General features: G+C 37.3%; 1 protein-coding gene across 4 annotated transcripts in view; it reads right to left on the reverse strand.

The window, feature by feature from the left end:
* ANAPC1 (anaphase promoting complex subunit 1) overlaps positions 1-27,670 on the reverse strand; it is a 210,012-nt gene that overhangs the window by 21,737 nt on the left and 160,605 nt on the right. For all 4 annotated transcript variants that reach the window (XM_023742799.1, XM_004388850.2, XM_023742800.1 and 1 more), the window contains 8 exons: positions 19,059-19,145; positions 16,901-17,018; positions 15,533-15,610; positions 15,104-15,171; positions 13,993-14,131; positions 12,804-12,890; positions 4,982-5,077; positions 3,649-3,847 (listed from right to left, as the gene is read on the reverse strand). In XM_023742799.1, coding sequence (XP_023598567.1) covers positions 3,649-3,847; positions 4,982-5,077; positions 12,804-12,890; positions 13,993-14,131; positions 15,104-15,171; positions 15,533-15,610; positions 16,901-17,018; positions 19,059-19,145 — 872 coding nt within the window. The remainder of the gene's footprint in view (positions 1-3,648; positions 3,848-4,981; positions 5,078-12,803; positions 12,891-13,992; positions 14,132-15,103; positions 15,172-15,532; positions 15,611-16,900; positions 17,019-19,058; positions 19,146-27,670) is intronic.

Genomic DNA, 27,670 nt, shown 5'->3' on the forward strand with positions numbered 1-27,670 from the left:
AGTAGCTGCTGAGCCTGCTTATGTACAACCAAACACCTCATGTGATTTGGTTCCTTGGTTTAGACGTTCAGGGTCATGGTTTCATGGGATATCCCACTTAACTAGCCCAATATGCATTTAGTGCTTCTGGTTCTGCCTCCTAGTTTGCTGCGTAGTGCTTGGGGGTCTTAAAAGTTTGCACTTGGCCATTCAAGGCACAAATGATCTCTATTCACCTGGAACAATACAGGAAGGAGAGTCAGGAATAGGGGGAGGATACAGAATGTGTGGCTAACTGCCTCCATGAACAACTGCCTCCTTTGCCACAAGACCAGAAGAACTGGGTGGTGCCCAGCTACTGTTACTGAACATTTTCATCAAAGAGTCCATAGACGAATTCTGATCAAATGGGTGGTGGGCGGTGGGGGGAAATGCAGAACAGAATTTTAAATTCTCACAGACTTTCTGGAGCCATGGTGGCTGGGTGAACCCCTGAAACTACTGTCCTGAGATAATCTTTGAACCCTGAACCAAAAATATCCCCTGAAGTCTTCTTAAAATAGAACAATAGTTTATTTAGCTTAACGAGTAAAAAAGGTCTGCCTTGAGTACTATGCTCTTTTAAGATCTATATGGGATCAAAGTGACAACAGCAACTTAAAAGATTGCATGGGAACATTATTGTATATGTAGAAACCACTGAACTGGTGTATGTTTTGCTGTGTATATCCTCAACGACAACAAAATACATAAAATTTAAAGAATAAAAAAAAGAACATACTCAGCACTTACCATTTAGCAGGCAGGTACTGTGAGGTTATTCTGGTAAACTAGATAGTGTGCATATCATTAGGGAGCTTAGAATATTGTGGGAGACAAATATTACAAATTGTGATGACTGCTATAAAGGTGTGGTTGTCTCACCAAACACCCGTCCTGGTACCTTTCCCGCCACTATGTAACATTTAAGGGGAGTGATCTCAGCTACAGGACTAAATCCTGATTAGCCTCGACCAGTGGTTCTCAAACTTTAACGTGCATCAGAATCACCAGGCGAGCTTGTAAAAGCATAAACTGGCGGGCCCAATCCCCAGGGTTTCGGATCCAGTATATCCAGGATGGGGCCAAAAATTTACGTATCTAACAAGTTCCCAGGTGCTGCTCCTGCTCCAGAGATCACACTCTGAGAACCACTGGTCTAGGGAATCAAGGCAATCCCACTCCCCTGACACAGTAAATAGTTCAGGGACAGGAAGACCTAAACTATTCAGTAAGAAATATTCTGTCACCGGGACTGATTCAGGAATGTGCATGAGATTCAACTCAAGCCAGAAATATTTAGAAATGCTTAATGACATGTTTGCTAGAGGCTTATGGGAAAGAATTTCCTCATTCGTATGACGAAGTTACTAGGAGCAACTCTGTTCTTCCTCTGGGCATCATGCTGAGCTCGGTGAAGCCAGGAACTGTTAGAGCCATTTTAGCACCACAACACAAAGCCCTCTGAGGATAAAGCTATGGCACAGAGTATAACAGGTGAAATCTCAGAGAAATGGAGTTGAAACCACTGGAAAAAAATGATCCTTAAGCCCATCTTACCTGTGGACTTCCAACACAAGTTTAAACATGTCCTTATTGTTTAAACCAGGTTGAGTCAGGTCTGTTACTTGCAGACAAAAAGGCATTTTGATATGGGGGAAAAAGTTCAGAGTAAAAGAAAGAGAGAGAGAAATAAAGACGGCAGGAAAGCTACCTGAGGTAGTGTGGTCTTGGAAGACCTATGAGGAAAGGGCATTTAAACTGAGGCTGTAAGGATGAATAGGAGCATGCAGGCAAAGAACAAGAAGAAAAAGTTCTAAGGAGGGTAAGCAACACATTCAACAGCCCTGTGGTGAGAAAGAGCTCAGTGCGTATAGGAAACCGGAAAGTGAAAGAGTAGTAGTTGAAGTACAGTTTGTGACGAGCAAGTGGTGCAAACTGAGGTTGTAGAAGAAAGCGGGTCAAGCAGGACCTGGTGGCCATAAGGATTTTTATCACAAATCAATAGGCAGCATTTGAAAGGTTTTGATAAGTATGAGTGTGGGTATCAATTTACTCTCTAAAAAGACTGTTCAGGCAATTGATTAGAAATGGTTAAAAGGGAGATGAGAATAAAAAGACTAGTAAGGAGGCTTTAACAGTGGTCCAGGCAAGAACAGTGGTTTTGTTCTAAGACAGAAGTAGTAAAATGTGGACAGATTCAAGCAATCACTTGGCTTTACTGTTCTCCAGCCCAAGCCAACTGCTAGTGGAAGGGGAGATCATAACTTTAAGAGTCTTTAAAAAGTGATAGTTCTTCACAAGAAGATAAATATGTTTTTGGTAAATCAGAGTGGCAAGTCAAACTTGGTGAAGACTCAGAACAAGGCTGTAAACCACCAAATGCCATACAGGGCAATAAGAAAGCAACTCAGGGCACTGTTTTAGAGAATGCTCTAAACCAACCAAAATCAAACCCACTGCTGTGAAGTCGATTCTGACTCAAAGGGACCCTCTAGGACAGACCCTATAGGGTTTCCAAGGCTGTAAATCTTTCTCCCGTGGAGCAGCTGGTAGGTTCGAACTGCTGGTCTTTCGGTTAGCAACCAAATGCTTTAACCACTGCGCCACCAGGACTCCTTGAGAATGCTCTAGTCATTGCCAAAGTATTTGCAAACCAGAGACTCTACAAAGATTTGAGCAAAGGTCTTTATCAATAGCAGAAGTCCACTAGAGTGATGAAATACTAAACTGAATAAAAGCAAAACACCAAAACCTATGAAATAACTTGTATTTTTCCAAAACTAAGAACAAAATGCTTATTTTTTAATTTTAAAGAATAAAAAAATTACACTTTTTTTAAATCCTATGATGAAATCATAGATCAGATGCAGGTGTTAACCACGAACACTGAAAGTCTGATATTGCTGCTTTCCATGTACATCATTCATAAAATTTAGTTTATAATTTTTTTTCCAGAAATTAATTTCCTATTATTATAGGTGGACAGTTTTTAACTGAATTATGTTCAAGCTCTTAGGTTCTTTTTATTACCAACAGCTTTAAAGAATCAAGAATTGTTACTACTGATATTATTAAGGTTAGTATTTACTCAAAGCAGGCTGCTGTCAGGTACGTTATCAGAAGCACCTGAATTAACTGAAAAGAATAAAAAGATCAAGGAATTGACTACTCAAAATCAATTTCAGGCACATATCACATATAAGACACCTTTCCAAAAATTAAAGGCCCCATCATTTGCCTCATGTGAGGCAGAGTCACCTCTCCACTGTCATGAGCAACTTCACAATGCCCTTGAAATCACAAGTTAGTATTTCCACTGAGAGAAAGCCAGTGTTACATGATGTCCCAGGTTCTCACTGACTAACCCACAGAGCTGGTAAAACAAGCATTCATTCAATAATGGATTCATTCATATATTCTCTGCATGGTTTATACAGCAGTTAAATGTATTTTTTAAAGAAGCTGAAGCAGATAATCAGTCTAATTTACCTAACTGGAAACATTACATCTTACAGACATTCTGACTTATACTCAGATTTATCTTGCTTACCAATAAAAAAATATTAAAACAGAAAAGCCTGAGTACAATATATCTTAAAAGCACAAAGGATACAAAGCTCTGATTACCTTGTAGCCACCTGTCCAGACTATTATCAATAGTGCACTTCACAACAGGGAGAAATTCAGAGTTCATGAAGAGCCCTCGGCTGGGGTGGTTCTGTAGTCGCTCCTGATGGCTTCTGGAGCTGAAAAACTCTAGCACCAACTTTATCTGCCAAAGCTCAGATGTCTCAGACATTTCTTTTCTTCCTAGTCTTCTTATAGCCTTGAAGAGAAAAGAGAAATAACAATCCATTTAATGAAACAGTGAAGTTGCTCTAGTTGTCTCTTCCTCAGAGGTACATAGAGTATGCTGCCTTTTAAAAATGTAGTTCATAAAATCAATAAAGAGCAGTGGGGTGATTCATTCTGTGTTTTGATGTATTCTGCCCCATAGAAATGCCCTTCACTGAGTATAGGTACATGGCCTACTTTTTTTAATACGGCCGCCACATGAACAGCTTTCAGGTAAAAGCAATAAAGGCAACTGAGCTCATTCTTGGCTCAAGAGCTCTGAATACTCAAGACTTAATAAGTCTACAGCCAGTCACCTCTGGAAAACCAAAGTGGGGGTACAAAGACAGGCCAGGGATCCCAAGAGTGAGGCAGAAGGCAAAAACAACACTACTGATAAGTTTATAATCTAATTAAGAAGATATATACACCAAACATCTATACTGTATGATAAATCCGTTGCATTTTCTGATTTAATGATTGCAGTGTGTGTTATTAGTGAGTGATCTTAAAACCCCATCTCTTGGAACCCCTCTTAAGTCACCACAGCTGCAACCAGTAGGGATGCTTTAAGAAAGCTGTTAAGAATTATCTTCTGCATTATTCCTTTAGGCTCTGTAAGCTATAACACAAAAAACTTTAAAAATGAACTTGAACTCCCTAAACCACTACCTACTAATTTTGTAACCCCTTGCCAGCTTAAACACATAGGTATAATTTCACAATACTGCTAACATTTGGGCACTGTTTATTTACTACTCATTTGCATAGTGTTTTTCACAACAAGGCTTCGTCAGGAAGAAGGCAAGAGACCAGATAAGGATGCTAGCAGAGAAAGAGAGAAAATTTTTCTCTACCTCTTCCACTCAGGGAAACAGGACAGAATGGGAAAATGGGAACCCCTAGGTTAGGACAGCCTCCCAAAGGACATTCCAGTCATCATAAATTTGAAGCTTTTTTGATATGTATAGACTTGTCAACTTTGATAGGAATGTTTTTTAATTTCTAAAAGCAAATGAGAAACTAAGAAGATCAACATGTAGGGAATCTTACTATACTGTTCAATATGATACCTAAAATACAGGATAAATCTCATCAGAATTGGAATATGTTTTTCAAACTGTACCTGATCCATCGCTATGTATGCAGGCAACATCTCCGGGGTCTCCTGAGTAACACATTCATAGAGTACTGAAGAAAAGAGATCCAGAATTTCCTGTTTCTGTGGAGAATCAGAGTTTTGTATAGCACATCAATGTATATTCCAAATTCAAGAATTAACTGTATAGCAACCACTATGGCTGATTCTTAAGCTCCAAAGTGAATGACATAAAATAATAAAACAGCTATCTCTTTACAAAAGCATGCCACATTAAAAAGTAATAAAATCAGAAAGAATCAGTGAATTAGAGGATAAGATGGTTAAAATTATAGATGCTGAAAAGTAACAAGAACAGAGGCTCAGTTTAATGGAATTATGGGACAACAAGAGACACAATACACACATCATGGGAATTCCAGCAGGAGACGAGAGAGAGAAGGGACAGAAAGAATATTTAAAGAGATAATGACAGAAAATGTTCCCAATCTCACGAAGGACATGAGTCTACAAATCCAAGAAGCTCAAAGAGCTCCAAGCAGGATAAACCTAAAGAGATCTACACCAAGACACATCATAGTTAGGCTCTCAAAAACTAAAGATAAAGGAAGAACCCAGAAAGCAGTGAGAGAGAAGCAAACAGTCACATAAAAATGTTCCCTAATAAAATTGAGTACCAATTTTTCCTCAGAAACATTAAAGGCCAGAAGGCAACGGAATGATATATTTCAAGTGCTGAAAGAAAAAAACTGTCAACCAAGAATACTACACCCAGTGAAACTTCAAGAATGAGGGTGCAATTAAAACATTTCAGACAAACAGAAGCTGAGAGAGTTCACATCCACCAGACCGGCTCTACAAAGAATACTAACGGGAGTTCTATAGATGGAAGGGAAAACACACTGGAAAGTAATTCAAAGGTATGAATAAAAAGAAAGATCCCTAATAAAGGTAAATACACAGACAAGTATAGTGCTATTAAAAAGGTATTCATGCTTGATAATTCTAAATGTTTCATCCTTCATGTTTTTTAATAACAAATATAGAAAAGGTAAAGATAAAATTATGTCACAGGGCACTTGAAATGTAAAGATGCAATTAATGATAACAACAACAAAGGGCGGGGGGAGAGAGGAACAGTACAGATAATAGAATTTCTTGTATGTTACAGAAGTTAAGTTGGTATCAACTTACCCTAGAATGTTATAAATGTAAGCTGTTAAATGTAATACACATGGTAACCACTAAGAACATATACAAAAAACATACACAAAAGGAAAGGAGAAGGGAACCAAAAAGCCTCACTAGAATAAGCCAACAAAACACAAAAGCAAGCAGTACTAAAGGACAAAGACAAAGAAGGCTTAAGTCATACAAAAAACAAAACTGTAGAACTAAGTCACTTCTTATATGTAATTACAGTGAATGTAAATGAACTAAATGCTCCAATCAAAAGGCAGAGAGTGGCAGAGGAATTAAAAAAACATGATCCAACAATATGTTGTTTACAAGAGACACACCCCTTCAACCCAAGGACACAAAGAGGTTACAAGTGAAAGGATGGTAAAAAATATTCCATGCAAATAATAACCAAATGAGACCGGGGGTCACAATCTTAGTATCAGATGAAGTAGACTTTAAGACAAGATCCATTAGAAGAGATAACCAAACGAAACCCACTGCCACTGAGTCGATTCCGACTAATAGTGACCCTGTAGGACAGAGTAGAACTGCCCCATAGGGTTTCAAGGCTGTAAATCTTTACAGAAGCAGACTGCCACATCTTTCTCCCATGAACCAGCTGGTGGGTTTGAACAGCGGACCTTTCAGTTAGCAGCCAAGCACTTGAACCACTGTGTCACTAGGACTCCTTAGACGAGATAAAGATGGACATTATATAGTGATAAGAGTCAATCAAGAAGATTTAACAATCATAAGTGTAAATGGACCCAACATTAGGATACCTAAATATATAAAGCAAACACTGATAGAACTGAAGAGAGAAATAGACAGAACTACAATAATAGTTGCAGACTTCAATACACCAATTTCAGTATTGAACAGACTATCTAGAAAGAAGATCAACAAGGAAACAGAGGACGTGAATGACACTACAAACCAACTAGACTTAACAGACATACATAAACACTCCATCCGAGAACAGCACGATATACATTCTACTCTCAGTGCACATGGATCTTTCTCTAGGATAGACCATATGTTAGATAACAAAGTAAGACTTGATATATTTAAAAAGACTGAAATCATACAAAGTATTTTCTCTGATCACAAAGAAGTGAAGCTAAAAATCAGTAACAGAAAAAAACCTTGAAAATACATAAAGACATGGAAATTAAACAACAAACTATTAAATTAACAATGGGTCAAGGAAGAAATCAAGAGACATCACAAATTTCTTAGTCAAATGAAAATGAAACACAATATACCAAAACTTATGGGAGGCAGTGAAGGCAGTACTTAGAAGAAAACTTATAGCAATAAATGTCTACATGAAAAATGAAAAAGATCTGAAATTAACAACCTAACTCAACAACAACAGGAACTAGAAAGAAAAGAACTAAGCCTAAATCTACTAGAAGAAAGGAAACAACAAAGATAAGAGCAGAGATAAATAAAATCGAAAACAGAAAAACACTGAATCAATAAAACCAGAAGCTGATTCTGAGAAGAGATCAATAAAATTCACAAATCTTTAGCTAGACTGACAAAGAAAGAAAGGGAAAAGATGCAAATAACCAAAATAAAAAATGAAAGAGGGGACATTGCAACTGATCCTATAGAAATTAAGAAAATTATGACAGAATATTATGAACAACTATATGGCAACAAACTGGATAATCCAGATGAAAAGGACAAATTCTTAGAAGTACACGACCTACCCAAACTGACTCAAGAGGAAATAGAAAGTCTCAGCAGACTGGTAACAGGTGAAGAGATCGAACCACTAATAAAAAACCTCCCAACAAAAAAAAGTCATGGTCCAGATGGCTTCACTGGGGAATTCTACCAAATATTTAGAGAAGAATTGACACCAATTCTGTTTAACTCTACCAAAAGGTAGAGAAGGAAAGAATATTCCCAATTCATTCTATGAAGCAAATGTAACCCTGATATTCAAACCAAACAGACACCACAAGAAAACTACAGCCAATATCTCTTACGAATACAGATGCAAACATCCTCAACAAAACACTAGCGAACAGAATCCAATAGTATATTAAAAGAATCATACACCATGACCAAGTGGGATTTATCCCAGGAATGCAGGGATGGTTCAACATTAGAAAATCAATCAATGTAATATACCACATCAACAGAACAAAGAACCGCACAATTATCTCTATCGATGCAGAAAAAGCATTCAATAAAACCCAACACACATTCTTGATGAAAATCCTAAAGAAGATTGGAATAGAAGGGAAATCCCTCAATATGATTCAGGGCATATACAAAAAGCCAACATTATACTTAATGGAGAAAGACTGAAAGCTTTCCCCTTGAAATCGGAAACAATACAAGGGTGCCCACTATCATCACTACTATTCAATATTGTATTAGAAGTTCCAGCCAGAACAACTAGACAAGAAAAAGAAATAAAAAGTATCCAGATTAGAAAAGGAGAAGTAAAATTATCTCTATTTGCAGATGATATGATCCTACATACAGAAATACCAAAGAGTTCACAAGAAAACTTCCAGAGCTAATATAAGAATTTAGCAAAGTTGCAGGTACAAGGTCAACAAAGAAAAATCAGTTGGGTTTCTATATATCAGCAATGAGAAATCTGAAAGGGAAATTAGGGAAACAATTCCATTTACAATAGCATCTAAGAGAACAAATAACTAGGAATAAATATAACCAGGAACATGAAGGATTTATACAATGAAAACTACAAAACAACTGCTAAAAGAGATTAAAGAAGACTTAAATAAATGGAAAGATGTTCCATGTTCATGGATTGGAAGACTTAATATTGTTAAGATGTCAATATTACCCAACACAATTTCGATCAAAATTCCAACTGCATTCTTTATAGAAATAGAAAAACCAATCCTCAACTTTATATGGAAAACCAAAACCAAAACACCAAACCTGCTGCTGTCAAGTCGATTCCGACTCATAGTGACCCTATAGGACAGAGGAGAACTGCCCCAAGGAGTCGCTGGTGGATTCAAACTGCTGACATTTTGGTCAGCAGCCGAACTCTTAACCACTGTGCCACCCTGAATAGCTAAAGCAATGTTGAAAGAGAAGAACAAGGTAGGAGGACTCACACTTCCTGATTTTAAAATATATTATATAGCTACAGTAATCAAGACAGACTGGTACTGGTGTTAACAGTAGACATGTAGACCAACAGAACAGAACTGAGAGTCCAGAAATAAACACACACCTCCATGGTCAACTGATATTTGACAAGGATGCTAAGTTCACTCGATGGGGAAAGAAAAGTCTCTTCGATAAATGGTGTTGGAAGAACTGATTTCCACATGCAGAAAAATGAACAGGATCTGTGCCTCACGCCATACACAAAAACAAATTCAAAACGGATTAAGGACCTAAATGTGCAAACAAAAACCTTAAAATTCTTAGAAGAAAATGCAGGGGCAATCATGTCAGGCCTAGATTTCAACGATGGATTATCTAATATAATAACAAAAGCAGAGACAGCAAAAGCCAAAATAAATAAATGGGACCTCATAAAAATTAAAAAACTTTCGTCATCAAAAGACTTTACCAAAAAAGTGAAAAGACAGGCTACTCATTGGGAAAATATCTTCAGAAACTATATATCCGACAAGAAACTAATAATAAAAATGTATGTAAAATTTCGACAACTTAACAAAAAGACAAATTAAAATGGGCAAAGGACTTGAATAGATATTTCACGAAAGAGGATTGTCAAATGGTCACCAAACACTTGAAAAGATGCTCAGTATCACTAGCCATCAGAGATGCAAATCAAAACCACAATGAGATAACATTTCACTCCCACTAGGAGGGCTAAGATTAAAAAAATAGAAAACAAATGGTGGCAGTGATGTAGGAAAACTGGAACCCTTATGCATTGCTGGTTGGAATGTAAAATGGTACTGCCATTACGGAAAACAGTGTGGCAGTTCCTCAAAAAACTAAAAACAGAACCACCATATGACCAAGCAATTCCACTCCTGGGTATATTCCCAAAAGACATGAAAGCAGAGACTCAAACAGAGACTTGTACACTAATGTCCATTGCAGCACTACTCACACTAGCCAAAAGGTGGAAACAACCTAAATGCCCATCAACAAATGAATGGATAACAAAATATGATACATACATACAACGAAATACTAATCAGCCAGTAGGAGAAATGAAATCTTGATACATGCTACAGTAAGGATGGAACTTGAAGACATCATTCTGAGTGAAATAAGCCAGTCATAAAACGACAAACATTGTATGACCTCACTTATATAAAAAGACTAGAAAAGGCAAATGTATAGAGAACAAAGTTTATCAGTGGTTACTAGGGGTGCGAAGGATGGGGAAAGGGAGGGTTAACAGTGATGGAAATATCACACTTATTAAGGGTATGGTTTCACAGTTGATTATTGTAACTGCTGTCAACAAACTGTACACCTATAAAAAGTTAAATTGGCAAAAGCTGTGTGACAGATATATTTACCACATGACAAACAAACAAACAAAAAAAAAAAAACCCAAAAAACAAAAACAGAATAGCTGCTGAGGCTACTCATGGGATTTGGTTCCTTGGTTTGGAGGTTTAGGGTCGTAGTTTCATGGGATAGCCCAATTAATTGGCCTAATACGCATTTAGTGCTTCTGTTCTACCTCCTAGTTGGTTGCATAGTGCCTAGGGTCTTAAAAGCCTGCACATGGCAATCCAAGGCACAAAAATTGGTCTCTATTTGCCTGGAGCAACACAGGAAGAAGGAGAGTCAGGAACAGGAGAAGGATATGGAATGTGTGGCTAACTGCCTCCATGAACAACTGCATCCTTTGCCATGAGACCCGAAGAACTGGCTGGTGCCCGGCTACCATTACTGAACATTTTGATCAAAGATTCTATAGAACAATCCTGATTAAAAGAGGGAAAACAGAGAACAGAATTTCAAATTCTCATAGACTCCAGACTTCCTGGAGCCATGAAGGTTGGATGACCCCCTGAAACTATTTTTTTCCCTGAGATAATTTTTAAACCTTTAATCACAAATATCCCTGGAACTCTTCTTAAAACCAAACCACAGTTTAGCTTAACTAGTTAAAAAGGTCTGCCTTGAGTATTGTACTCTTTTAAGAACTATCTATATGGGATCAAACTGATAACAGCGTATCAAAAGATTAGACAGGAATCTTAGAGGGCAGTGAATTTATGTTAATGAGGGAGGAACAACTCAGAAAAAGAGGAGGAGAATAGTTGTACAACACAAAGAATGTAATCAGTGTTGAACTGGTGTATGTTTTGCTGTGTATATTCTCAACAACAAAAAAAAGTAGTTACATACAACCAAATTAAGTCTAAGGGACCGTTAAGGATAATTAAGTGCTATGGGGGAGAAGAAATGGATCAAGTTAGAGTGAAATGAACAGACAGGGCATTTGCCTTGGGTTGGCTGGGAAGAGTAGGATCCAGAAATGGAACCCAGCATCAACAAAGATACAGAAGAAGAAACCAAGCAGAACTAGTCCAGAGGAGGTAGCACAGTCAAGGCTAGCTAGGGTTAAGGTCAGCCATGTGCTTTAGGGTTGGAGACCTGTGGTCTTCAGTCTACACCCCAGCAGTTACTAGGTGTGTGACTTTGGCATGTGACATCTCTGAGGAGTAGTTTTCTCATCTATAAACCCAGAATGATACAGCATCCACCCTCAGGGTCAGAATTAAATGAGATAATTACATAAAGTACTCAGCACAGTGTCAGATATACAGAAAAGAGAAAAAAACAAAAACCATCCGCCGTCAAGTCCATTTTGACTCATTGTGACCCTGTAGGACAGAGCAGAACTGCCCCATAGAGTTTCCAAGGCTGTAAATCTTTTTGGAAGCAGACTGCCACATCTTTCTCCTGCAGGCCGGCTGTTTTGTTTGAAACGTCGACCTTTTGGTTAGAAGCCGAGCACTTTAACCACTGCAACACCAGGGCTCCTGAGATACACAGTAGTAAGGACTCAGTAAAAAGAAGAGGGTAAGGTTATTTCACTTTACCCTCAAAACGAAATTGTAAGGTAGGTTCTATTATAATTTCACTTTTAGAAATGAGGAAACTGTATCTTGGAGAGGTTGATAAATTTTTCCCAAGACCACACACACTTGCAGGTGAAATGCCTTCAATCCCAGATCATTTAATTCCTAAATCCAATCTTTGCCTGTCTGTGCAATGATGAATTAAATCAAAGATCTGGTAGGTGCCCTTTGAATTCTGAAGAGAACAGTTTAATGACCAACAGAAAAAAGGGTTGTAATATAAAAAGGAAACAAAATTAATAAAATTATGTAATAACAAGAGAAAGATGGTGAGGAACACTGAGAACATAGATAAGTTTAATAATGGACATAGGAAGGAATCATCTATCAAAGCTAATGTCTTAGAATATTTAAGGTATTTCTTCTACCAAAGTAGAAGTTATTGAATTTAATAGTTTCAGAGTACGAAAAAGCTGTATTTGCCAAGTGAGAATCATTCTTCCGATTAATAGTGTGCCAGAGGCATGTCATCAAATTCTCAATATAGATATATAAATATTATAGATATTTTTTGGTGGTCCACAGAAAGAAATAATAACAAATTTCAGTTGCAGAGCTTCAGCAAACCATATAATACATACCTGACCCATGTTCACAGTTGGTTTGCAGAAATATTCAGCAAATGACAGAAGTGCTGGGTCAGAAGTGAATGCTGAAATAGTTTCTGGCTAAAAAACAAACAAGCAAACAAATAACAAATATAAGTGATATTATAAAGATCATGTTCCTTACTGCTCAAATTGCAGTCCACATGGTGCTAAGACTACCTCTCTTTTTTTCACACAACGTTGCCATAAAACCAAGGTTGTGCCAAATTGCTAGAGCTTCATCAACCTGTAACTGCTAAGAAGTTATAAGATGTTCTGCACAAGCTCATATGAGCTACTAATTTATCCACAAGTCTTTTTTCTTACACAACTTATCCACAGAAGGCTTTTCCTTTCCTTCACTGATTAACTAACAAAGCAACTAGATATGTTACTAAAAAAGTAAAGAAAAAAGGAATACCATTCAAGTTCAAGAATGAAAATGGAATATGAAGGTATTACAACTTCCCATTAAGGTTTACATTTAAAAATTTCTGAACTTCCAGAAGGCAGGAAATCAAGATGTCTTCAATATTTATACACTTTCCCCATCTAAAACTCAAGTCCAAACAGCTATTTTCTTTACACATTGGATTAAGAGTCTTGAGATGGGCTCTAACTTATGTAAGAGGCAACCAACGGTGCCAATTTAAATGAATCTTGGTCCCAGAATCCTTCAAAGTATTTCACAGATCACCTATGGAATACTGCCAAATAAAATTCACTGATGTCAACCATATACATTTAAATCCTGGGGGCTATTATAAAGGCTTAGCCATAAATTACTGACATAAAATGAAATCTGAGTTGAATTAAAATAAACTGTTGTCTCTTTACTTTAACCTTACCAAGATTTAAGCAAATGGTGGTTCAAAAATGGAGCTTATTAATAAATGCTACCTTGTAAAAATCTTCTCCTATTTTTGGTATGCATTACATAAACCTTGACTGATTTAGAGTAGTAAATAAAATTATTAAACTAAAATGTAAATCATACTGATTATGACATAAAACTGCAAGCAGACCCAAGGTCAATTAGTCTTTACAACCTGCAGCGATGAGAGAGGGAAGCAGATCCCTTAATGATATCATAAATGAAACCATAGAAGTATGTGCTTTTGGTGGTCTTGTGGGCTTCTGGAACTATTCCTCTCATCATTCAGCTTTTACCAACCAATACTACCTTGAAAGCCCGAGCTTCAGAGTTCCTGTTAGCAACAGTCTGGGCCAACAAACTTTGCCATCCCATTGGATCTTCCTTGTAGGAGAGCTGACCAGCCCTCAGCTTAACATATAAAACCCCATCCTTGGAAAGGATTGATCTGAAAGAATACAAGAATGAATTTAATATGAGGAATTGTTTGCAATTCTTGACTGAAAACATGAGGTGAAGCCTTCACCATTTCCCACCAGGGTGTATGATTATTTACCTAGTGTCTAAAATTAAATTGGTCCCTGTGAGAAAGCCTAAAATAAAGTTTTGCCTTTCTTTGTTGTCTGTATTCATGGAACTGGTTAAATGAGGAGGCATTCTGACCACCTGCTAAAGTGTGAGCTTCAAAGGCAGTATTTTATCTTACACTTCTTTGTATTCTTTCTCTCATCTAGCACTATGCATAGAACTTGAGATATTAAATTATCTGTTGATTGGTTTGCAGCAGAAAGAAAATAGTGCTGCAAATCTAAGGATAGAAAAATATAGAAAACAGCTATTATACAGAGTTTGGGGGAAATATAAATTGCAACAAAACTATAAAAAGAATTACAGGCTTGTTAACCTTCCTCTAAATTTGAAAACTTAATTTATACACTATGTAAGGCAAAAAATTATTAACACTCTCTGTACATATGACTATTTCCACCCAGAAGCAGTCTATTATGTTCTTAAATCTATGAGGACATAAATGGTAAACAGATGCAACAGATGCGGTCTAACAAACATCAGTTGTGATAAAGCTCCCTTTGTGGACATACACAGCAGTCTTATTTTCGGAAACTAAATCTTCCATTATTGTCCCAAGAGATAATCCATTATTGTCCCAACTTACGTTAGTTCTAGTTTCTCAATGAATAAATACAAGTATTTAAAAGTTTAGACTCTAAATTAATTTCATTTTCTAATATAAATCCTGTTTCAAAGATATAGACTACTTAATTCAGTGTATACCCTACTGGCTGATATCAAAGGGTGACAAGGACCATTCTAGATAAGGATCTCTAATTTATACCTTCCATGCTTTCAACACTTCTATTCATTTCCTAAAACATACATCTGAGAAAATTAATATACTCACTTCAAGTGCTGTGTTCCCTTGCTTAGATCTATGAGCAGTTCCCAGTATCTTGGGCCTTTAACTTTAATCTGGAGAGAGAAATGTAAACACTGTCAATACAAAGCTGAAAAGGTGCTGGTTTGACAATAAACCTATGCTTCCTGAAGGAAATGAGAATAACTGGGCTAGAAAGAAACATCAAGAAGTTAAGAAGCTCCATTTCCAGACAAAAATGTATGTGACTCATGTTCTGGGGTCATCTAATCTATCAGTAAAGATCTCCAACTAAAGAGCATCTCTATTCTTCATGACTATTCTTCCAGCTGCTGCTTTCCTATTTTCCACAAAACACTGAGAAAGCATATGCTTTTAGTTAGCTATCTTCAATGCTATGCTTTTCTGTTTGAATTCATCCCTTGAATAGATCTCCCTAAGTCACATCCAACTCACCTGCTTTAAAAGGTGGAGTTCTGGAAGAAGGGTAGGAGCCATCAATTCTTCTTTGGTTTGTTCATACCACTGAGTGCCCTTTACAAATATAAAAGAACAGCCCCAGTTCACAATGTAGTTAGCAGAAACTACAAAGAATATCTCAACTCTACAAACTCCTCTCTCCTGTGGTTTGCACACAGACGGACCATTAAATTATTAAATTGCATAAAATCCTGTCTGATGTTCAAGTCTGAAGGGACTAAGGTCTAAAATCGTTTGCATGGTCTGCATCACCTCCCGTCACTTCAGCCTTGCACCTCACATGCCAGCAGTACTGAAGGACTGCACTCCTAGGCCTCTGGGTTTTTGTACATACTATCTTCTCTGCTGGGAATGCACCCATTCATCTGGCAAGTCTCAGCCCAAACACTGTGTCCACCATGACAGCCTCCCCAGTTCCCATAGCTGGAGGGGGGCACTTCCCAACTGCTCCCCCTGCATTCCACATACATCTTGGATTATCACACTCTATTCTTATTGTACCTATGCCTGTCTCCACAATGGAAAGAAGTTCCTTAAGGAATATGTCAATGGAATCTCATTTTTGTAATCCTGGAATCAAGCAGTTTTGATACACAGAAGGTACTTAATAATTTGCTGAATCAAGAAAGAACACATGACTTGTAACCTATTTGTGTATCTCATACTAAAGATCTCTCATTAAATACATGATCTTTGGCTTTAAAGTTCTCTGCTGACAAATCTAAGAATAGTTCTAACTCAATTAGCTCTTAGAACACTTCTATCAACTATGTAAAGCTAAGAGGGACATTTTCAAACTACAAATTATATGGACAAAAAAGCAGCTGATAATCCCTAAGAAATTATATGCCCATCAACTACAAATAAGAAAGAATGGCCTAGTAGGACCCACAAGAATTTTGGGATACAAAGAATAGTTTGATTCCCAATTCTATCACTCACTGCCAATGTAACTTTGAGCAAGTCATTTAAGCTCTGAGTCTCACCTATCTCTTCTGAGTTACAGTACCTACTTCATGGTATTAATTTGAAATCAGACCCCAAAGCTACGGGGCACTAACATAAAGGAGAAGTGTGATATAAACCATGAAGTACCAAACCAATGTGAATCTTCCTTTTCTTTCTCCCACTGCATACAGCATAGGTATACTTCATCGATCAGATAAATGTACAAAGGAAATGTATGAAACTATTATTAGCACTATACACAAGCTTAAATTTTTATGAGTCTAACTCACTACTGTCACTTCTTAATGGACAACACTTTTGAAATATTTGTACCTGCTTCAAGAAAAGATGAATGAATGGTAACAAAATACAAGTAAATCATAGGTGGGAAGTTACCTTGTAGGTAACTTCTAACAGGGCATAGCAGGGCATGTCTGTGTCCACATCCACAGGCACTAGAAGCCTTGGTTCTGCAGCCAGGACGTACAGGTGCCGGAGAGCCTGGAGATGATACCTGTCCACAGAAAACACGGAGGAGCTAAGAAATAGGTTGATGACAGCATGAATTCTACAATCTGCTGCTGCCTACAAGCTGAAAGAGGGCAGAAGCTAGACTAGTATCTTCCAATGAATATCAATCTTAAAGGAAGAAGATGAGATTCAATTAAAAAGTAACAGAGAAATTCTCTTTAAAAAATTATATACAGCTGATCTTTGATCCAAATATTCTTTATCAGAGCTCTCACAGTTGAGAGACTTTATAGGTAAGTAAAAACTGCCTTAACATGAAAACGTTTACTAATCAGTTGATCACTATACAATCACTCCCTTCTCAAATACACCTTTCTGCTCCACACCAGCATATCTTTTCACCACCGTCTCAAGGATTTACTTCTACCTATTTTTTTTATTTTTTAAGAGTTGGTAGGGAAGAGGGGGGAGAAAGGGTATCAGTTTTCCTCAGATAGCAAAGCTCTTTTATATGTACATATTTGTACACAAACACACATACAGAGACCCTTGGAAGACAGTTCACCAAAAATTAATGGGTAAGATGTTAATATTTTTCCGTGTGTGTGCTTATCAGTTTTCAAAAAATTTATAATGCTGATCAATTATTTTTCTAAATAAATTATTTTTCTAACAGCAGTAGCTATGCTATGACTTTAAAATTTATATTTCAGAATTTAGACACAAAAAAGTTTTCATATTTTAAGAACTCATAAGGGAGATAAGACTTTTTTTTTAAATTGCAGTTATAGACAATAGTCTCCTTCTACCCACCCAAAATCCACCCATTTTTATAATCTATTGAAAATAAAATCAAGGTATTTATCAATTACACAAAGGTTCTTGGTGCTTATCATGAAATTGCTTTGTTTACAATAGCTAGACCAACTGATCCTATGACCATCAATACAGAAGTGTGGCTTTCCACTGTAATCAGTAAGTGACTACCAATTTTAAGCAATCTTTTCTAAACTGACAGGCAAGAGGCCCCATGTCAAAGCTGTATTAACTTAGCAACAATATTCTTATGTTCCACCTATCATCAGAGTTTGGACCTTAGATCAGGGTACTTTTGTAAAATAGCTATCTTTTCTCTATTATTGATTATACATTATACTGTTCTTTAAAATGACAGTTCTCTGGGCAGACTGCTGGAGGTGGGGGTGCCTTCAGTTGCCCAGACTGGTCATCTTACCTATCACTGGGATATAAGAAGCTAGTTTTGTCTCTTCTCCTATATGCACTAGAGATCCGCAACATTTGAAAGTTCCAGAAAATCTGAAGTGTTGGTGGTTTCTTTGCACTTTAAAATGCAGAGCTTTTGCATTATCTGAATGCTTCTGTACGGTTAGAGAGGCTACTGCTTACTGACGCTGCTAAATCGTCTCTGCTCTTTTGCTGCATTTTGTTTTTTTGTCCTATGTCATTTATATAAAACTTTTCAGTATTTGTGTAAAAGAGAGAGAAAAAAAAAAAAAATATATACATATATAGACAGACATTCTCACTAAAACAGAGAATTCTTAAAACTGAACAATTATAGCACAAAAGGTATAGGGTTTAGCTTCCCCTGGCTACTATCCTTTGCTGGATAATTTTCCTCCTAAAGATAGATAAAGTTTTTGGCCTACTTCTGAGTTTAGAGAAGTCCTACAGATTTGAGAATTGTGGAAGACTTATCAGTCATCAGATGTTCAAAGGTCTCTTTAGATCTAGAACTTTTTGAGAGAAACTTGTAAAAAGATACAGTCAGGAAGACAAGTAAGTTCAAGAACAGAACAATGCTAATTTGGAAATGAGTCCTGGATTTGGTATTAACATCAAATAAAACAACTGGTTCTGGGTTATACTTCTTCCAAGATAGATAATAGGGCCACTACCTCTACTTATTCTTTTCACTACTTAAGAGACAGATCATTTCGGCTTTAATAACCAGCTTTTCTAACATGAAGCCAAAACACAAATTACGCTGTTAGAGAATTTAAGAAATATCACGTTGAAATCTGTATGCAGTCAATATTTAGTGAAGTACCACTAGACTCACCGGTTGTCAGTGCTATGAGCTGGGAAGTGTGGGTAAAGAGCACAGAGGAGAGCGGCAATGGAAGAGTTGGATGTGCTCAAAGAGTACCTGCAAAACAAATTCAGTAGGGATGGATGTTAATAATTACATTGCGCATACTTTCAAAGTATTCTTGAAAATCAGGAAATGGAGTATTGTGGCAAGGCATACTGATGAGATGCCTTGATAAATATGAGTGTCAATCCTGTAAACATTTCATTTTTCAGTTAGTCCTTAAGCCATTTCAAGACCATTTAGTATTTAAAGCGAAGAACATTCCACAAATGTTAAATTACAACACTTGAATTAATAAGCAAGGTCTTAATCTAAAATAACTTAGCAGTGGGGGCCATGAATGCAATACTAAAGATTATAAATGTTGAGAGTCATGTATAAAGTATGCCACCTTCTTCTCCAGTTTCATATATACCTATTTACAGAATTATGAACCTTATTTTTAAAAATACATGTTTTTTTACTGGCTATCTTAAACATATTTTTCCACATCTGTAGAGCATGAACATTCCTTTAGAATTATGGACTGAATGGAAAAAGGCAAAAGTTATAAAAAGTTACAAGGAATATATGAATAACTATTCCTCAAAGTTTTTTCTTATCAATGTGATAAACTTTTTTCATAAAGGCTACATCCTCTTAGTAAACGATCTTTTGAAATTTTTCTTAGTTTATTTTACTGTTGCTCAAATTCAAAGGAAACAGGCAAATTGCTCTGAAGAACTAGAGTTTTTCTTAAAAAATATTTTGAGATAAAGATGGCATAGAACATCACATAAAACCACTTTTGTAATATATATAGGTATGTGTGCGTGTTTGTGTATGCTAAGTTCCTGCTAAAAAAAGAGATGAAGAGATTTGCAGGCATATATATATATCTTTTTTAATAATTTGAGTATCAAGTGAGAACTTAGCATTTCTCATACTACACACATATTTAATGAATTAGTAAGAAGAGAGTTCAAAACTTAAACACAGAAATACATACATTTTGGCATATGCATAAAAAATTCTGGAAAGATATGAAGTGTACTTGATTTCATATTCTATTATAATAGACAATTTTCTGCACTTTCAACAAAATTACACATTTATGGCTGGTTTCTTACAATACGATGTGAGTAGAGCTTGATAAAATGCCTGTGAATATACTGTTAGCTTTAGAACTATTCAACTTTATTTTCCATGATTTCAGGGCAGCAAAAAGCATCATAAACAATTGAAACTAAGAAGTAAGTGACTAGAGATGAAAAAGATACATATTTTGCCTTCATGGAGCTCAGATCATGGTGGAGACAGATTTATAAACAAATAAATTATAATTCTGTACAATAAGATTTAAAACAAAGAGTTTTTGGACTTCTTTCTTTAAAGTCATAGATTCTTTTATTCAAACAAAAATGGAAGAAAAAGTGCAATCTGTAAAGCAGATAAAAACGAAGATGCTGTGAATCAAAGGTAGAGGGCACAGAGCAACGAGGGCTCCACTGAGCATGGTACGAAAGCCACCATTGACAAGAATAGGTACATGGCACAATAACAAACTAGGGAGGAACTGATCAGTTCTGTTTTGGGGATTAATAGTGGAGGTCTCCTGTACAAAAGACAGCTCCAACTGTGTCTTAAAAAGTGAACAGAGTTATATAAATCAGACAAAAGGGCAGGAGCTACAGGTGGGCAGAAGTAATGGCATTTACAAAGTCAAGGAAGCAAAGAACTGGTGTAGCATCAGCTGTGATAACAAATAACAACTGCTTAGATTAGTGCATTAGTAAGTGTAGAGAGGAAGTAACTGATGAGGGGATGGTGGAGAGTAGACAAAGACAAGACAAAAGATGGGAATATAAGGTAAGATCATTTTGATAAACCGGAAGGATCATGATAAAGGCCCAAATAAAGGCAGTGGCAGTGAGAATAGAGAGAAGGTAAAAATCAGAGAGTAATTTAGGTTGGTGTCTCTTTAGACATTTGTAGGCAGGGAAGGACAGTGAGGAAAAGGAATGAATACAAAATGACTTACAAAGTTTCTGGCTAGGGACTTAAATATAAAATCTAAAATGATAAAGATAATGGAAGGAAAAAATAGGGACAACGCTAAGGGCCAAAATACATGGCATAAATAGGATACAAACCATAACAATGCACAAACACCAGAAGATAAAATAGGCAACTGAGAGCTCCTAAAAGTTAAACACTTAGCTCATCAAAAGACTTCACCAAAACAGTAAAAAGAGAACCTACAGACGGGGAAAAAATTTTTGGCTACAACATATCCGACAAGGGTCTAATCTCTAAAATCTACAAAATACTTCAACACCTCTACAACAAAAAGAAAAATAATCCAATTTAAAAAATGGGCAAAGGATATGACCAAGCATTTCACCAAAGAAGACATTCAAGCAGCCAACAGACACATGAGGAAACGCTCACCATCATTAGCCATTAGAGAAATGCAAATCAAAACTACAATGAGATACCATCTCACACTGACATTACTGGCACTAATCCAAAAACATAAAATAACAAATGCTGGAGAAGTTGCAGGGAGTTTGGAACCCTTATGCACTGCTGGTGGGAATGTAAAATGGTATGTTTTGGAAAGCGATACAGCACTTCCTTAAAAAGCTGAAAATAGAAATACCACATGATTCAGCAATTCCACTCATAGGAAAATACCCTAGAGAAATAAGAGCCATGAATAGACTTATGCACACCCATGTTCACTGCAACACTATTCACAATAGCAAAAAGATGGAAACAACCTAGATGCCCATAAACAGATGAACGGATAAACAAATTATGGCACATACACACAATGGAATACTATGCAACAATAAAGAACAATGATGAATCCAGGAAACATCTCACAACATGGAAGAATCTGGAGGGCATTATACTGAGTGAAATAAGTCACAAAAGGATAAATATTATATGAGACCACTATTATAAGAACTCAAAAAAAGGTTTACACACACAAAAAAACATTCTTTGAAAGCTACAAGGGTGGGGAGGGGCGGGAAGGGGAAGTCTCTAACTAGATAGCAGACAAGTGTCAAACTTCGGTAAAGGGAAAGACAACACACACTATAGGAGAAGTCAGCACAGCTGGACCAAAGCAAAAGCACAGAAGTTTCCTAGATATATTCAAACACTTTGAGGGACTGAGCAGCTGGAGTGGTGGGGTGGGGACCATAGTTTCGGGGGACATCTACGCCAACTGGCATAACATAGTTCATAAAGAAAATATTCTACATCCCGCTTTGGTGAGTAACGTCTGGGGTCTTAGAAGCTTGTGATCGGCCATCTAAGATACATCTGTTGGTCTCATCCCGTCCGGATCAAAGGAGTATGAAGAAAACCAAAGACACAAGGACTCTGTCGATGTATTGCTGCAACTGCTTTTGAATGATCTTCAGCAAAATTTTACTTGCACGTGATATTAATGATATTATTCAATAATTTCCTCATTCTGTTGAATCACCCTTCTTTGGAATGGGTACAAATACAGATCTCTTCCAGTCAGTTGGCCAGGTAGCTGTCTTCCAGATTTCTTGGGATAGACAAGTGAGCACCTCAGTGCTGCATCTGTTTGTTGAAATATCTCAATTGGTATTTTGTCAATTTTTGGAGCCTTGTTTTTTGCCAATGCCTTCAGTGAAGCCTGGACTTCTTCCCTCAACACCATCAGTTCCTGATCATATGCTACTTTCTGAAATGGCTGAAAGTCAACCAATTCTTTTTGGTACAGTGACTCTGTGTATTCCTTCCATCCTATTTTGATGCCTCCTGCATCGTTTAATATTCTCCCCATGAAATTCTTCAATACTGCAACTCAACGCTTGAAGTTTTTCTCCAGTTCTTTCAGCTTGAAAAATGCTGACTGTGTGCTTCCCTTTTGGTGTTCTATCTCCAGTTCTCTGCACATGTCATTATAATACTTGGTCTTCTCGAGCTGCCCTTTGAAATCTTCTGTTCAGCTCTTTTACTTCATCATTTCTTCCTTTTGCTTTAACTACTCTAACGTTCAAGGGCAAGTTTCAGAGTCTTTTCTGACATCCATTTTGGTCTTTGTTTCCTGTCTTTTTAATGACCTCTTGCTTTCTTCATGTATGATGTCCTTGATGTCATTCCACAACTTGTCTGGTCTTCGGTCATTAGTGTTCAGTGAAACAAATCTATTCTTGAGATGGTCTCTAAATTTAGGTGAGACGTACTCAAGGTCATACTCTGGCTTTCGTGGACTTGTTCTAATTTTCTTCAGTTTCAATTTGAACTTGCCTAGAGCAACTGATGGTCTGTTCCAGAGTTGGCCCTTGGCCTTGTTCTGACTGATGATATTGAGCTTTTCCATCATCTCTTTTGACAGATGCAGTCAATTTGATTCCTGTGTATTCCATCTGGCAAGGTCCACGTGTATAGTTGCCGTTTATGTTGGTGAAAAAAGGTATCTGCAATGAAGAAGTCGTTGGTAGTCTTGCAAAATTGTATCATGCAAATCTCTGGCATCGTTTCTATCAGCAAGGTCATATTTTCCCATTACTGATTCTTCTTTGGTTTCCAACTTTCACATTCCAATCACCAATAATTATTAATGCATCCTGATTGCACGTTCAATCAATTTCAGACTGCAGAAGTTGGTAAAAATCTTCAATTTCTTCATCTTTGGTCTTAGAGGTTGATGCATAAATCTGAATAATAGTTGTATTAACTGGTCTTCCTTGTAGTCGTATGGATATTATCCTATCACTGACAGCGTTGTACTTCAGGATAGATCTTGAAATGTTCTTTTTGCCAACAAATGCAATGCCATTCTTCTTCAAGTTGTCATTCCCAGCAGAGTAGACCATATGATTGTCCGACTCAAAAAGGCCAATACCATTCCATTTCAGCTCACTAATGCCTAAGATATCGATGTTTATGGGTTCCATTTCAGTTTTGATGATTTCCAATTTTTCTAGAAGACAAAGGTTACACAAGCGTATAATACAAAAATAACACACGTGAGGAATTGCTTCACCTTAGTTCAATCAAATACACGAGACCAAATGGGCAACTCCTGTCCAAAAGCAAGACGAGAAGGCAGGAAGGGACAGGAACTGGACGAATGGACACAGGGGCCCTGGATGGAAAGGGCGAGCACGCTATCACATTGTGGGGATTGCAACCAACATCACAAAACAATATATGCATAAATTCTTGAAGGAGAAATTAACTTGAGCTGTAAACTTTCACCTAAAACACAATTAAAAAAAAGTTTTTGGCTAGGGGGACTTGCTGAATGGTTGGTGTCACCCTCTAGGACAGTGAATCAGAAGAGTGTAAGTTTAGGGAAAAGGTAATGAGTTTGGTTTGTGAAGTCATGAGGTACTGGTGAATCATCCAATTTTTACTTGTTAATAGGCACTGGACTCAGGAATGAAGCAAAAGATGGAGATGTAGGACTCATTAGTTCAGGACTGCCCAGAGAAAGCACACAGAGTAAAAAGGATGACTAAGGTTTGAGAACAGCAATACTTAAGGAAGTAAAAAAAGATACTATCGCAAAGGAGAACGAGAAGGAATGGAGACTAAGTTAGCACAAGGACCAGCGATCAGCAGTGTCTTTTTGTAAGCCAGAGAAAGAAAGAGTTTCATGCAAAAGGAGGTCAGAGCTAACGTCACATACTGCAGAGATAAAATAATAACTAAGACAGGCCACTGCTGACCATGGCAGGTCTGGTAGGGCAGTAGAGAGGTGACCAAGTAGATGCAAAAGACTATCTTTCAAGAAGCTTCACTGCAAAGGAAGAAAAGAGGCTCTAGTTAGACAAGGCTGCAGGATCTAGGCCAGTCAAGACTGCCGAACTATAAATTAGATCTACCCCTTAAAACTCTGAGTCTTTGCTATGACAGACCTGGAACAACCCTATGCCTTCTGAACAAACTGGATACTTTCTCTTTTCCTTTCAATCAAAACTCAAACTCTTTTTGTCTAAAAAGCTCTCATTGATTGAACATACGTATAATCCAACGCCTGCATAATGCAGGGAATCCATTTCTTCATTAATCTACTCACACATTTAGTCATCAAACTTATTCTGAGGCACTACGATGTGCCAGGGATTGTAATGAATAGCAGGAGCGGAAGGTCAAACACAAGAGGCTGCCTACCTTGAAAATGCTTACAGTCTAATGGGAAAGACGGCAAATAATGTTACAGGGTGAGATGATGATAAGGATGCTCAGCACTATGGGAGAAAGTAAACTGCACTTAAATGAGACTGGGAGACAAAAGGCTTCTGGGAAGGAGAGATGCTGTGCTGACTTTTTAAACATGAATCAGAGATAACAAAGGAAGAAGGTAGGTGAAAATACTCCAAACAAAAGAAAACCATGTGTGCTGGCACAGAAATGTGCAATGACAGACTATGTTACTGTGTTTGGGAAACTGTCAATACCTCACTACTCCTGAAGTTTAAGGAGAAGGGAAAAAGATGGGAAAGGAAGCTGATGAAGAGTAGGTACACTGAGAGTAATGAAGTACCGTATTTATCTCTATATAATTAGGGTAGATTTCTTTATCCTCCACCAAAGATTTCTTGAGAAGGATTGAGTGTGTCTACTCACAAAGTATACATCTACTGATTCTGAACATGCTACGTATCCTATAGATATTCAATGAATGTCTTTTGTAAAGATTTACTTTCCTCATTCTGTTTTTTTTAGTATATATAATCTTTACTAAACACAATCTAATAAGAGGTCTGCCAAAGTACAAAGAGGTAAAGCTTGAAAACTGTTTATGTAGTTACACAAGGTACTTGATTCTAGAGTCTCCATGGATCCACATTAAGTGGAATACTTAAGTGGAAAGGGCAGAGCATAAATGTTTTTTATCAGTCAACAACTTCTACTAACGAAATAAAACATTTAGTATTAAGTTCTTCAAATCATGGTTTTGTGGTTGTTCCTCAAACTTTGTAGCTTTTTTGTTCAACTCAGATGAACATGATTCAGAGCAAATGTCATGAAAATCTTGACTTGAAGATTACTCTCTTCATAGTTTTAAAAATTCAATCAAGCATTTTTTTCTTTTTCATTTTGATAAAACTGAAATTCAAAGATAAACATTAAGTTAGTAATTTTAGGATTAAATGCAATGGTGTAGCTCTGCTATGGGAAGATTAAATGTTGTTACAAAGTACACATAACCATTTAAAAACCAAAAGTCACTAGTAAAACAATAGCAGAGTGGGAGAATATCTACTCAATACGAAGGAACAATGAGTAGGGTCACACAGTGTGAGATGATGAAAGGTGGTGTCTTAGTTATCTAGTGCTACTATAACAGAAATATCACAAATGGATGGCTTTAACAAAGAGAAACTTATTCTATCACAGTCTGGGAGGTCAAAGGTCCAAACTCAGACCGCCAGCTCTAGGGGAAGGCTTTCTCTCTCTGTCAGGTCTGGAGGAAAGTCCCTGTCGTCAATCTTCCCCAGGTCTAGGAGCTTCTCCGCGCAGGAACCTCAGGTCCAAAGGACACGCTCCGCTCCTGGTACCGCCCTCTTGGTGGTATGAGTTCCCCATGTCTCTCTGCTCGCTTCTGTCTTTTATACTTCAAAAGAAACTGGCTTAAGACACAATAAAATCTTGTAGATTGAGTCCTCCCTCATTAACATAACTGCCTCTAATTCTATCTGATTAACATCAGAGACAGGATTTACAATGCATAGGAAAATTACATCAGATGACAAAATGGTGGACAATCACACAATACTGGGAATCATGGCCTAGCCAAGTTGATGGATATTTCTGGGGACACAATTCAACCCATGACAGGTGGGACTGAATAAGAGCATAAAATAAATACAGGAGATTGTTATGGATTGAATTGTGTTCTCCCAAGATACATGTTGGAATCCTAAACTCTATTATCTGTGGGTGTGATGCAATGCACTGTAATTATCTATCATATGATGTCACTACCTTACGTGTCATGTGATTCGTATTATTTTACGTCATGTGAAGTCATATGAAGTCGTGATGTCACTGTCTTACGTGCCATTTGATGGTCATGTGATCACTGTGTCATGGCATGTGCAATGCCATGCGATGCCCATGCAATCCCCACACAACATGACCATCGTCACGTTATGCACCATCACTTGATGGTCATGCAACTGTCAGGTGACCATCATGTGGCGGCCACATGAATATCATATGGTGATCATGCGATGGTCACATAACTGCCATGCAATGTCATGTGATCATTGTGTGACTGCCATGCGATGATCATACGATGTCACACAGTCATGCAATCATGATCATCATGCAACCATCATGTGATGTCATGTGAACATCACATGGAGGTCACGGGATGTCATGTGTTCATCATGTGATGTCACACAGTGATTATGTTGTCTTCATGTGATTGTTATGTTGGTAATGTGGTGTTATGTTATTGTCATGTGATATGTAATGCAATCAATTGGTTGAGGCCATAAGATTATAGGCTGGATTCTAAAACTAATCACTTCCGAGTTACACACACAGCAGCATAGACAGAGACATGAATGCAAACATGGAAAGGGGTGGGA

The sequence above is a fragment of the Trichechus manatus genome, unplaced genomic scaffold, assembly GCF_000243295.1.
Source record: "Trichechus manatus latirostris isolate Lorelei unplaced genomic scaffold, TriManLat1.0 scaffold00219, whole genome shotgun sequence".
NCBI classification, from domain to species: Eukaryota; Metazoa; Chordata; class Mammalia; order Sirenia; family Trichechidae; genus Trichechus; species Trichechus manatus.